The following is a 12,630-nucleotide window of genomic DNA, read 5'->3' as shown; positions in this document are numbered from 1 at the left end:
TAGGGATTTCCCTTGGAATTTTTGTGGAGATAATCTCTGTAATGTTGGTTATGAAACATTCACAGTAACAATGCATTAGTAATTTTGAGAAATACTTAGTTTGGGATGACATGCCTCTTTAAAACATATGCATATATTGAAATAAATTTTATATAGTTATTATTTGACTGTACATTTTAAGTGCCTGTTTTTAATGTCCTCTAATGCCACTGATAATATATTCACTTTTTGAAACAATTTAATAGCACCCAGTGCCCCACCTCAAAGTGTAACTGTATCAAAGAATGATGGAAATGGAACTGCAATTCTTGTTAGTTGGCAGCCTCCTCCAGAAGACACTCAAAATGGAATGGTCCAAGAGTACAAGGTAATCCCTACATAGTAATTTACTGATGGACATCCCTCTTCCCCTACAAAGAAAAGGAAAAGAAAACTTGGTTACATTGTGCATGGATATTTGGCGCCATCTGCTGGTGGGCATACAGTATGTAAAAATTGTTTAAAAACATTTTCCTGTTTATTCAGTAATTGTGGAATACTAATTCTTAAACTATTTGTAAAACATTAATTTAAAAGAGAGAATCTACTTCATCTCATAATATTTAGGTTGATGTAATACCACATAAACAACCAATAAAATGCTATTTTTTTTTGCCCTAAAAATAACTTAAATATATATTGTATAGGTTGCCCTATTGAATTGGCTGTGGGTTCACATTCTATCAAATATGGTCTTTTTTTTTTTTTTTTTTAGTATGTATGCTTGAAAGCTTAGAACTTTGGAACTAAGATAAATATTTACTGTACATGAAAATCATTTTTATCTGTAATCATTGTTTTAGTTTCTAAGCAATATTTCATGTCTCAGAGGAAATTCAAATATAAATTTCTGTATGTTTAAATGATTTTTTTAATGTGATATAGTGTCAAGGGATTTAATCTAATGATTCTGAATAATTACTTTTTCCTGTGAAAATTTATATATTTTATATATAAGAAAACCAGTAGAGTAGGGTGTTGCTTTGATGACAGAGCAACAGCTTCTGGTTTTCTGCAGAATTCTGGAAAGCTCTGTGTGCCAATGAAATGGTGGGCTCGAAAAATTAATATCTTAGTAGGTTTAAACATAAATAGAAAATAAGTAAATTTAAATAGCCATACATTTCATCAATTTTTAATTTTTTAATCAAAATAGCGGTCAGAAAACATAAGCCTATTTGATTTATAAAACATGATCATTCTTGTCCATATTTAGTGTTTCTATATCTATTCCTTGTGGTGGTTATTATTTCAAAAGAAATATTATTTTTAGTTTGTTCAGTGGTAGCATTATCTTCATTTATCATTGCTTTTTAATAATCCTGCATTTAGAGAGTTTTATATAAAATCATTTTGTGAAAATATATAGTAAGCATACCAAGGAAGGATAAAAACTAAGTTAGGAACATGGAATTTATCCTATCAATGTATCTGTTTTGTATTATGGGATAGTTAAACGAGTTACCATAAATGAATTAGAATCAGGACAATCACAATAGAAAAGATATTTATGTGTATTTTTTCAACACTTACGTAAACACACTACATACTAGAAAATATTTTAAGTAGAAAAAATTTATTTCTCTAGACCCTGCTTAAAATTTCTATGATGCCTGAGTATTTTTCTAATTACTAGTAGATTATCTCATATCTAAATATTTTATCCTGTATCTGTTGATATGAAACTGATGTTAAGAAGGTAAACACATTTACTTATACAGGTAATTACATGCTAACATCAGAGTCACTGTAGCTTATTTTTTAAATATAGATGCCTGGCTACCATGCTCAGAAATTCTGATTCAGTAGGTCTAATAGCCCTTGCATATATATCTTGGTAGACCTTTCTGAGTGTTTATGCTGTGTGCCCGTGGTTAAGGCCCAAATAAAGACAACAAATGTTCTTTGGAGTAGCAAATGATTTGCACAATAACCATATATACTGAGCTTAATTTTAGGTATAATATTTTATTTTTAAATTATTTTTTTTAAATATAAACTGAAAATTTGTGTACACATTTAAAGGGGCAACTTTCCCAAAGTATTTAAAATATTTAAATACATAAATGCAAATGCTGGATGATGGTAGATAAGTTGTTGTTCTTTCTCAAGACTTTTTGCAAGGAACTTCTTTTTTGGCAAGTGATTGCTTAAATATTTTAAATTAGATCTTCTTGGTAATTGTATCATTAAAATATAACAGTCTCGACAGTTTCAAGTGCCTTCTTGTGAGTTTCAAGGTTATTTTAATACCGGGAGTGTCAGGATTCTTTAGTTCATTCTAGAAAAATAAACTGTTATGAAGACTTTTAAGGATTTAAAATGAGGTGATGTCTCAGCTCTCCAGCAAAATTGTGTAATGTAGGCATTTTCCCCCTAAGAGTCAGAACTCATTTCTCTCCTGAAGAAATTCGAAAGAGTGGATTTCACTTAACTTCACGGTCAATTTAAAATAATAAAATGCCTTTCTGAACCTGATTGACTGGTACAAAATCGGTCTGTGGCTTTGGTTCAGCTGTGTAATGTAATTGGGGGGAAAAAATCACAAAGGACTCTTTATTTCCAAATGGTCAGATCCTGGTATAGATTCTGACCATTTGATGGTGTTATGCATTGAAGCTATATTAAAATAATATTAACTTTCAAAGATAAAGTAAAGGTTAGTGCCCTCGTGATAGAGGACACTGATATTCTTAGATTTATTTTAAATCCCATTTCCTATTAGACAATAGGCTACTTGAAGCTAATCCCACATCTTGCTTCATAAAGAACATAGGGCATGTTTTACTACTTCATAGATCATTTTCTTATGGAAACTGAGTTCATGTACTGTCATGCACCATACCCATATCTTTGGACATTGCCCAAGATTACCCTATGAATAAGTAATCCTTTAGTGTGAAATTTAAATTAAGAATTATAGTCTAGAGCAGAAATCTTTATTTCCTGAAAATAATTTCCTATAACAAATGCCATTATCAAAGTTAATGAGTTATATAATAATTTTCTTATAAGAACATTTTTCTTTCATGTCAGATGTTATTCTTTATAATCCAATATTTTATCAAAGACTAATTAATATTCACATTAACTACAAGATCAGTGTGCTAATTTCCTCTCATTGTTAATAGTACAACATATCATAGGCTGAGTAAAATCCTGGGATGATTCTTCTTATGTTCAGTGTATATATATATATAATTCTCACCTGAGGATATGTTTTTATTATTTAAGAGAGGGAGAGAAAGAGAAATATCAATCAGTTGCTTCCCATGTATGCCCCAACCAGGGATTGAACCCTCAACCTTTTGGTGTACAAGACAATGCTCAACCAACTGAGCCACCCAGCCAGGGCTAGTTATATTTTAATAACCATACTTATGTAAGGTCAGCTCTGTCTCTTTTTAAATCACTGCTTCTTGGTTTTGTTTTTGGTTATTTAGAAAAGGCGATAGCACCAGGTAATTTTATCCCAGAGAATTGTTGAAGTAAAGTGCTAGACTTGGAATTTCTTCCTCACCTTTATTTTGTGATACTTGGTAATCTAGTATCACACCTAGCCCACAGTAGGAGTGCAATGCGGCATGGTGGTAGATAAGTTATTGTTCTTTATTGAGATGTGCACAGCTTTTTGCTAGGAACTTTTTTTCCCCCGGCAAATGATTTCTTGTTGTTTATTAAAAAAACACATTATCATAGCAACTAGTGTCTTCAAGCAAAAACTTGTAGACTCACTTTATCACATGATCTCGCTCATATGTGGACTCTAATGAACAAAATAAATTATGAACAAAATAGATCCAGAGATATAGGAGCATGGGGCAGACTGTCGAATCTTAGAGGGAAGGTAGGGGTGGGTGGGAAAAGATCAACCAAAGAACTTGTATGCGTAAAGCATAACCCGTGGACACAGACAATAGGGTGGTGAAGGCTTGGGGTGGGTGGTGGGGGCGTGCTAGAAGGGGTCTATGGGGAGAAAAGGGGGGGTATATATGTAATTCTTTCAACAATAAAAATATTTATAAAAACGCTTAAAGGAAAACAATGTATTTGAGAAAGTTTAAAGAGGTCTTGAAGATTCTACTAACACTAGGTTCGCCTAGAAGAGTCTTTTAAGAACTAGATCCTAGGCAAAATAGACTTCTGAAATTCCCCAAATTAGGTTCATGGTAGATCTGAACTCTGACTAGATCTAAAACCACAATACTATGTTGATCTTTGCATTAACTTAAAGAATTTACTAGATTAACATTCATTGTGTTCTTCTGACAGGTTTGGTGTTTGGGCAATGAAACTCGTTACCATATAAACAAAACGGTGGATGGTTCCACATTTTCTGTGGTCATTCCCTCTCTGGTCCCCGGGATCCGGTACAGTGTGGAGGTGGCAGCCAGCACGGGGGCTGGGCCAGGGGTGAAGAGCGAGCCGCAGTTTATCCAACTAGGTGAGTGCTGGTTGAGAGTGTATATCACTCTTCCCTTTGGCCTCTTCTTCTTTTTACTTATTTATTTATTTTTATGTAGGGGAGCCACCATTGTAAGTTGAATAGAATGTGGAATGTGGCAATGCAGCTACAATATAATGGCGTTAGATTTAATATATAGGACAACTAACCTTAAATTTATCCAAGCTCAGATTATATGATTTTCCAAGCAAAACGCTGTCAGTATTCAGTACGATCCTAATCCTGCCCTATTAAATTTTCTCGTCTAGTCATAAAATACAATTAATTGAGCACCAAAGGTACCTCAGCAAACAAGACACAATGTACACCTTCATGGAAATTGCAATCGTTTGGATTAAAATAAAACAAGCTTCCATGTAAAGCTTATACTAGGTATTAGAAGTTTATAGCATTATGCAATTTATATTTACCATTTTTGTCTATTTAAAATTATGATTGCTTTTTATAACTAAATGTAGATTGAGATGCCAGAGTACATCGGAATATGTTTATATGTTAATTATTTATGAAGTTAAATGCATGCTTTAAAAGATGAATAGGAAAAAAACTGACAGAATCCTTTATTACAAAAATTCACTATAGAAAATGTGGCATGAACATAAGATACAAATTAGGAAGTGGTTACCAATATAATCTAAAGCAAACATCAAAAACAGCCACAAAATACTATTGCAAATGGAAAGGGAAGAGGAGAGGGTCAGATATTAAGAGGCAACATTTAAATTGTGAAAGATGCCGAGAAGTATATGTCAACTTTGTGTTAGATTGTTCCAGATCAGAAGTTAGGCATTAGTAATATTTTGTCAGTTGCTAAATTATGAAAAAGGATCAGATATATGAATCTTTATACTTAACAAATAAGTACATAGTATTTTTACATGTTGATAATATTGATGATGTCCTAGAAATTATTTCTAAACAAAATTAAGAAACATTTGGCTTTGAATAAACTTTAATGCTGAACATAAGGAACTTTCCATTTGCTTTGGAAAGTTATTAATATTTCATTGTTAAGACGATGCTAGCTGCTGTAACAGACACACTTGCAGAATTGTGGTTGCATAACACAATGAAGTCCACCTGAAGCCAAAGGCTGTGGGGAGCAACTCCGTTCCAAACATACATGGCTGAGGAGGCTTCCAAGGTTGACCCTGGGTGAGCAGAAAGGAAGTATTGAAACACAGTTTGTGGGAGGGTTTAATGGTGCAGGTCTGGAGATGGTGCCCATGGCTGCTGCCCAAAACTCAGCCATGTGACTCCAAATAGATGAATGGGAACATCAGGAAAAAAAAAATCACTGGCTAGGGAACTACCTCTCAACAACTCCAGTCTATGGGGTCCCATTCACACCTTTAATGGATGGCTTGCTGTCTGCCACAGCCATAGGCCAGAATTTGCTTTTTGGGTTGCCTTTTACACTTTGCACATTTGAAAACAGTGCTGATATATAAAACTTTTATGTGAAAATAGCTTCATGATTTATTTCTGGTTCATTTATTGCAAAATTACAGTGTTATATAAGATATGAGGGAAAACAGTTCAAATATGGACTTTTTTACTCAAACAGTTGCCCAGATTTGTGAAATATCAGATTAATTTATTAAAACTGAAGTTATAAGTTACATTGTGATAACTCTATACATTGTTGATGTCATTTACCTATTTTGATAACATATGACTTGTAGTTCTGGGTTTTCAAAGATGAACTGGAATTTTATTTTTAAGATTTAAATCATAGGATTTAAGGGACAAATGGTTTGCTTGAAATTGTAAATGTGCTTGCTCCAGGTTTTTTCCGAATCTCAGTATATCCTCAGCTGCGGTGAGACAAAGACTGAGAGGGAGAGCGGCTGTTTTAATCCACTAGTCACACCGCATTGTATTCTGTTAAGCCCATCTGGCTGCCTGCGTGGAACCTCTCCTGGCTGTCTCCGTTAAACCCGCAGCTACCGCCTTACCCTTGCACCAATAGCCATGGAATTCACAAGCCCAGCACACACAAAGGGTGTGTTAGGAATAAAGACTAGGTCTGCTTGGCGAACTTTCAGAAGATGAAGTGCTCTTAGGGTAACCATATATAAAAGGGTCCGGAACATGAAATAAAACTTTCAGTCAACAAACAGTTGAAGGCAGGTAACTGCTTGTGAAAATAGGTTTTTCAGCCTTGACCCTCCATAGAATAAAATCTGAAATTCTGTTCAAGAGAGAAAAATAAATAAAAACCACACACACATGTAAGTAGCAATTTAGCCATTTTACATAGAAGCCACTGCTATTTTCCAAAGGCTGTTTTTCTTATTCATTGAATGCTGCTTTGTTTTCTGACCGTGTCTGACTGGAGTGCAATATCATGTAATAAGGAAAGGTACCCTGTAGGATTTATTTTTCTGTTGGAGAAATGTTACTCAGATATGGTGAGTTATACCAATTATTTTTCTGAACAGCAAAAATTGAGGGATGGAACAAATGTTTCTATTTTAAAGGAGGCTGTAATAGCAGAAGATTTTCAGAGTCAAATGATATAACAATCGTAAGAAAGCCCCATCGTGAAGAAGTGGGCAAACACCTTCTTGCTTCACCAGATGTTGTGGGGGAAGAACATTCACACTGCAGACAGAGTGGGGACTCTTCCCACTGGCCGTCCTCCAGCCTGGCCGCAGTCGGTGCCAGTAGAGTAGGGTGTTGCTTTGATGACAGAGCAACAGCTTCTGGTTTTCTGCAGAATCCTGGAAAGCTCTGTGTGCCAATGAAATGGTGGGCTTGAAAAATTAATATCTTAGTAGGTTTAAACATAAATAGAAAATAAGTAAATTTTAATAGCCATAAATTTCATCATTTTTTAATTTTTTAATCAAAATAGCGGTCAGAAAACATAAGCCTATTTGATTTATAAAACATGATCATTCTTGTCCATATTTAGTGTTTCTATATCTATTCCTTGTGGTGGTTATTATTTCAAAAGAAATATTATTTTTAGTTTGTTCAGTGGTAGCATTATCTTCATTTATCATTGCTTTTTAATAATCCTGAATTTTATAGGCCCCTTCTGAACATAGGTTCATATAATGTGTTTCTAAGACGGTTAAGAGTCAGAATATAGTCTGTGTGAGGGTGTGGGGTGTGTGGTGTGGGGGTGTCTGGGTGGCGATGGGAGAGATGGAAGACACAGCATGTATTTTTTTTTCAATATCTACCTTAAACAGGAAATAAAATGTAATTACTTACCTTTTTTAGAACATATAATTGAGGGTTCCTATGAAAGTCTGAGAAAATATATCTTTTTTTATACTTACCTATTGGGGACCCCTTATTTGTATACTTGCGTAGAGTATTTCATTTTTTACAACTGTACTTTTGTGTTTACCTCAGCACTTTCCTGTGAAACTTAATCTAAGCAATGAGCTACAGAGTTTTCTGGAGTAAAAAAAAAATGGAAATTGTGTGCCATTGCCTTTGTTTTAAAACAAATTCCATAAAACTATATCATATTTGTTTTGAATTAAAATAAATAAAACAAATATAGTTTTGCTGAAAATCTCATGAACTATTTTAACTAAAAATGCTGGTGTTGCACATTAAGAAACGGAAGCTATTGTCCAAAAATTAACAAAATAATGATGGCAGTTTTATATTATGTAAATTGTGAGTTCATTATCTTATTGAGTTTTAAACCCAAATTAATCTGAAGATGGCTTTTCAGATTCTCATGGCAACCCAGTGTCACCCGGGGACCAGGTGAGCCTCGCTCAGCAGATCTCCGACGTGGTGAAGCAGCCAGCGTTCATCGCGGGCCTCGGGGCGGCCTGCTGGGTCATCCTCATGGTCTTCAGCATCTGGCTCTACCGGCACCGCAAGAAGAGAAATGGGCTGACCAGTACCTACGCGGGTATCAGGAAAGGTACTAGCTTTCCTAAGGTCTTTATATTTTACTGTGTTGACATAACTCTTGTCTTAATATGTGACTGCAAATTATGTATGTATGTATATCCTTATTAAATCATTTTAAAACATAAGAATTTTCAATAGTGCTTTTATTTTATCCTGATATCTGCATGTTAACTCCTGTTGAGCAGCAATGCTACATATAGGGCTAATCAGTTCCAGTCCCAGTTCCCGTAAAATATATTTCTCCCAGGTAGGTCTGCCTGGGTGTTCTCCCATCCCCTGGTTCTCTTAGGGAATGACATTTTTGCTTTATATTCTCAAGGAAACATTTTAATCTCCTTGCCACAGAAGTTATAAATACAAGCTTTGAACCATCTCACACAGCTTTAAGGTGGCGTTGTTTCCTTTGTGAAGCTAAAGAGGTTACTTGTAAAATCATTATTTTTATGGTTGTTTCTGATTATTTATAAAATAGTCATTTCTTGTGAATATGAAATACGTGACTGGATGAGGTCCTTCAGGTTGCAGAAAGAAGAGGTGTAGTACTTTTTCATTGTTATATTTAAAGTTGCAGATTTGACTGTGTATACGCTGTCAATTAGTGAGGGTGATTTTGTTACAAATATGTTTACAGTTTTAGAAGATCAAGTTTACTTGCCTGCTATTGTTTATAATTTTGTGGATGAATCATATATGTGGCACAGACACATTTGCCACATATCCTTAAATTCTGCAGATTGAGAACTTATGTTTTATTCTCTGAGGAGATTTGATAACGTTGCCGGACATAGAATTCTCCCCCACCCCCAAATATATTCATCTGTTCTGGGCCTCAGACATGGGCTATGGCTGGGATGACTCCAGGTCCCAGTTCTCAGGGATGGTGCCAATTTAGGTCTTCAGTGCAACTAAATTTTTATAGTGCTCCTGTTCCTCTCAAAATGGCCCTGGTTTAGATGACAAATTATACATTCACCCTAGATTTAGGGCCTTTACTTGATTTAAGACCACACTTTTGCTTTGCTGCAATGCAAATTTAAAGAGAATTACCAAAGACACATTCCTTCCCCTGCCATCACCAACCTTAAAAAAATAAAATAAAATGTCTGCATATTTCCTAAGTGATCATTTCCTACATGTGTTGGCCAAGTCATTTCTCTGACCAATTAAATGACAAAGTAAGAATTTGCAGTGCTGGTTAGAATGTCCCTATCCACTTATAAACAGTCTGGAAGAGCAGTCTGAGATGTTTGTACTGCCCGTCACAGAGGGGCTTGGCAAGAAAGAGTCAGCACGAATGCATCTCCCACCCTGTAAAGTGCATCAACATGCGTCTTGCCTAGGGCTGCACAGCAATCTCGTCATGTACATACCTTTGCCTTGGCATTATCATCCCCAAGTGTTTTCTGGATATGTGTGCATGCTAGAGATGAAGCAAAATGTCAGTATCCCTTTTATGAAATGGAAAAAATGAGGGCTTAAATGTTACCACAAGGAGCACTGGTGCTCATTTCTGTACAAAGTAGAACAATATCAGGCACCTGTGTTACCATAAAAAGCCTGCGACTGTAAACAATACAGAGAAGGGTTTGCAGTGTCTGCATTGTAGAGCTGGGAAGGAGCAGAGTGTTGTGTGTGTGTGTGTGGGGGGAGGAGGGTGGTGATATCTGATTTGAATGAGGAAACGTGACTAATTAACATATATATGTAGAGTCTCTTGAATTCTCCAGGAATCCTGTATTTCTTATTGCAATAGAGTGCTATAGCTGTGTAGTTACAGCAATTTAATGTTTTGTATTGTCTTGAAATCTAAATATGTGACATGAAAAGCTTTCTTCCTGAAATGTTTCTTTTCCTGTACTAATGTTCTTTATGCATGCTGGCAAACGCCTATATGCTCTTTCTGCAAAACCTATTAAACTAATGTCATTGTCCTTTTAACTAGCAGAACTCATAGAACATAATTACAAATGTAATTGGTGAGCATTTGATTCTGCTTTCCTCATTTTGCCTTGTCGGCACTTTTTCATAATTCTATTTCTATGCAATTAAAAAAAGGTGCCTCCTGAAATCTTAAACTATCTATGTCAGAAACAATGCTGGTAATTATACGAAGAAAGGAAGTGAAGTATTTTAAAGAAATAAATGTAAAAGAGCCTATTGGCTTATAAACCATCAATTCAGAGTGTGACTGGAAAATAGGGAGCTCTCTCCCCCCGCCCCGCCCCTCTCCACAGGCACACATCCATTTATCTGTAGGCATTTCCTCTGCTGTAACACTCAGTACCCCATCCACATTCATATTGTGCCATCACTGGGCAAAAAGAATGTACTGTTATTGGAAGCTTTGAGAATTAAGTTGTTCTTTGGTGAATATGTTGTTAAAATTTCACTTATAGACCAACCTCTTTACATCGCTTCTTCAATTCCTTAAACCAGGGCTAACAGTTAGCTAGGCATACTAACAAGGACCTTTCAGATTTTCCCTATGTCCTTGTGATAGCAAATTAATGTTCAGGCACTCTATTCTTGCTTGAATAGCTTTACTTTCTAATGTACCTTTTGTTTTGTTTTTTAATGGAGACTTGCTACTATGGCTCTGAATTTTTTATTGTAGTTAAATTACATTGACTCTCTGACAAGACCCATCTGAAAGAAAACAATAGATTCTTAAAACAGGGGTTTTCATGCTGCAGATGAAGGCCAGTGTATAAATTGGGTTCATAGCACAGAGGTTTTTGTTTCCATTCTTTCTAGTATGCCCAGAGATAGAATGATTAGGTAAGAAGTGAGGGTTGTAAAGGAGGGTGTAGCATTCCAGTTTGCATCCCCAAATGCTCTAATCCTAAAGTCAATTGCTTGGAGATGTTCCAATGTGAAGTGGACAATACATTTTTGGCAGCTTTTTTATCCACAATAGCTAACCAATATTAGAGTTTGTGTATTTAAGGATTTCGTAAATATTTCAGGCATTATTGATTAGATTAAGATTTATAGCTGCAGAGAGCGAAGGTTTTCAGAGGGGTGTTATTGTTCTATTGTTTAGCTTCCAGAGTGTGGCATTAAAAAATAAATGCTCAGCTTACTCCTAGAAAGCTTCTAAACACAAACTAAAATAGGAAAATTAAAGTTTAAAACTCCCCATTTCTTCTGTCTATTCACAAATTTCTATGATAAATATATAGCATTACACTGTTTATATAATAAGGTGTCAGGCATTACTTTGCATTGAAATAGTTCAATTTTAATGGTTCTCTTTATTCCAGTTCTTCCTTTCTTCTATTCCTTCTGTCTTCCTCCCTCCCTCCCTCCCTCCCTCCCTCCCTCCCTCCCTTCTTTCCTTCCTTCCTTCCTTCCTTCCTTCCTTCCTTCCTTCCTTCCTTCCTTCCTTCCTTCCTTCCTTCTTTCCTCCCTCCCTTCCTCCCTTCCTTCCTTCCTTTATTCCTTCCTTCCTTTCGTGCTTTCTTTCTTTCTTCTCCCCTCACTCTTTGTCTCTGTCTCTTAATGATGAATACTTAAGAGCCTATTAGTCCACTTTAATAAGCATTTACTTTCAGATTTCTAGATAAGGTTGAAGCGAGACCCCATCATGCTTGTTTAAGAATCTATCATCCACTGTTTGGAAATGATTTATAGTAGAGGGGTCCTGTTTGTACTAAAGCCATGAGCTGAATCTGTTACCAAATGCAGGGTCATTCACAGGCTAACCCAGCACAATTCCCCTCCGTGCTAGAATGCCAGACACTTCAAAATGGTACCTGTAGAGACAAGTTCTCTCTTTAACCTCAGATTCTGTTTTGTTCATATATCAGAATGTCAGAGCTGCTGGCTTAGTTATTTACATTTGTCTTATGTTCAGCTGTCTGCTTGATTTATACTAATGTGATATGTTCCCTTTCTCTCTTCAGCTTAATAACTGGTTTATATTTTGTTTTGATTTTCAGTCCCGTCTTTTACCTTCACACCAACAGGTATATATTTGCACTTACCCTCCTCCTTTCCTTTGTTAGTTCAGCATGTGTTGTACTATTGTGTTTCTGTTTTTATTTCATTTTCTGCAGTGAGTTGGGGGAGAGGGCTTAAATGGAATACAATACTTCATTTACTCATGTCAGGCATGCATTTGAAGCAGAAATGGTTGGTGTTGCTTTTCATGCATTTAATGCAGTTATTTATTCATATTGCACACTGCACATTAGCCTTGTATGCATGTGTTTCATTAGATAGACACACTGTAGCTA

General features: G+C 35.6%; 1 protein-coding gene across 8 annotated transcripts in view; it reads left to right on the top strand.

Annotated features, from left to right (window-relative positions):
* The window catches only part of ROBO1 (roundabout guidance receptor 1), a 1,316,070-nt gene that overhangs the window by 1,249,861 nt on the left and 53,579 nt on the right, over positions 1–12,630 (top strand). For 5 of the 8 annotated variants that reach the window (XM_080657738.1, XM_080657736.1, XM_080657732.1 and 2 more), the window contains 4 exons: positions 246–367; positions 4,312–4,483; positions 8,205–8,402; positions 12,334–12,360. In XM_080657738.1, the coding sequence (XP_080513864.1) occupies positions 246–367; positions 4,312–4,483; positions 8,205–8,402; positions 12,334–12,360 (519 nt within the window). The remainder of the gene's footprint in view (positions 1–245; positions 368–4,311; positions 4,484–8,204; positions 8,403–12,333; positions 12,361–12,630) is intronic. The other 3 variants (XM_080657733.1, XM_080657737.1, XM_080657735.1) reach the window with 1 other exon arrangement.

Source organism: Plecotus auritus (assembly GCF_963455305.1).
Source record: "Plecotus auritus genome assembly, chromosome: 2".
Taxonomy (NCBI): domain Eukaryota; kingdom Metazoa; phylum Chordata; class Mammalia; order Chiroptera; family Vespertilionidae; genus Plecotus; species Plecotus auritus.
This window is presented reverse-complemented; position numbering and strand designations above follow the sequence as displayed.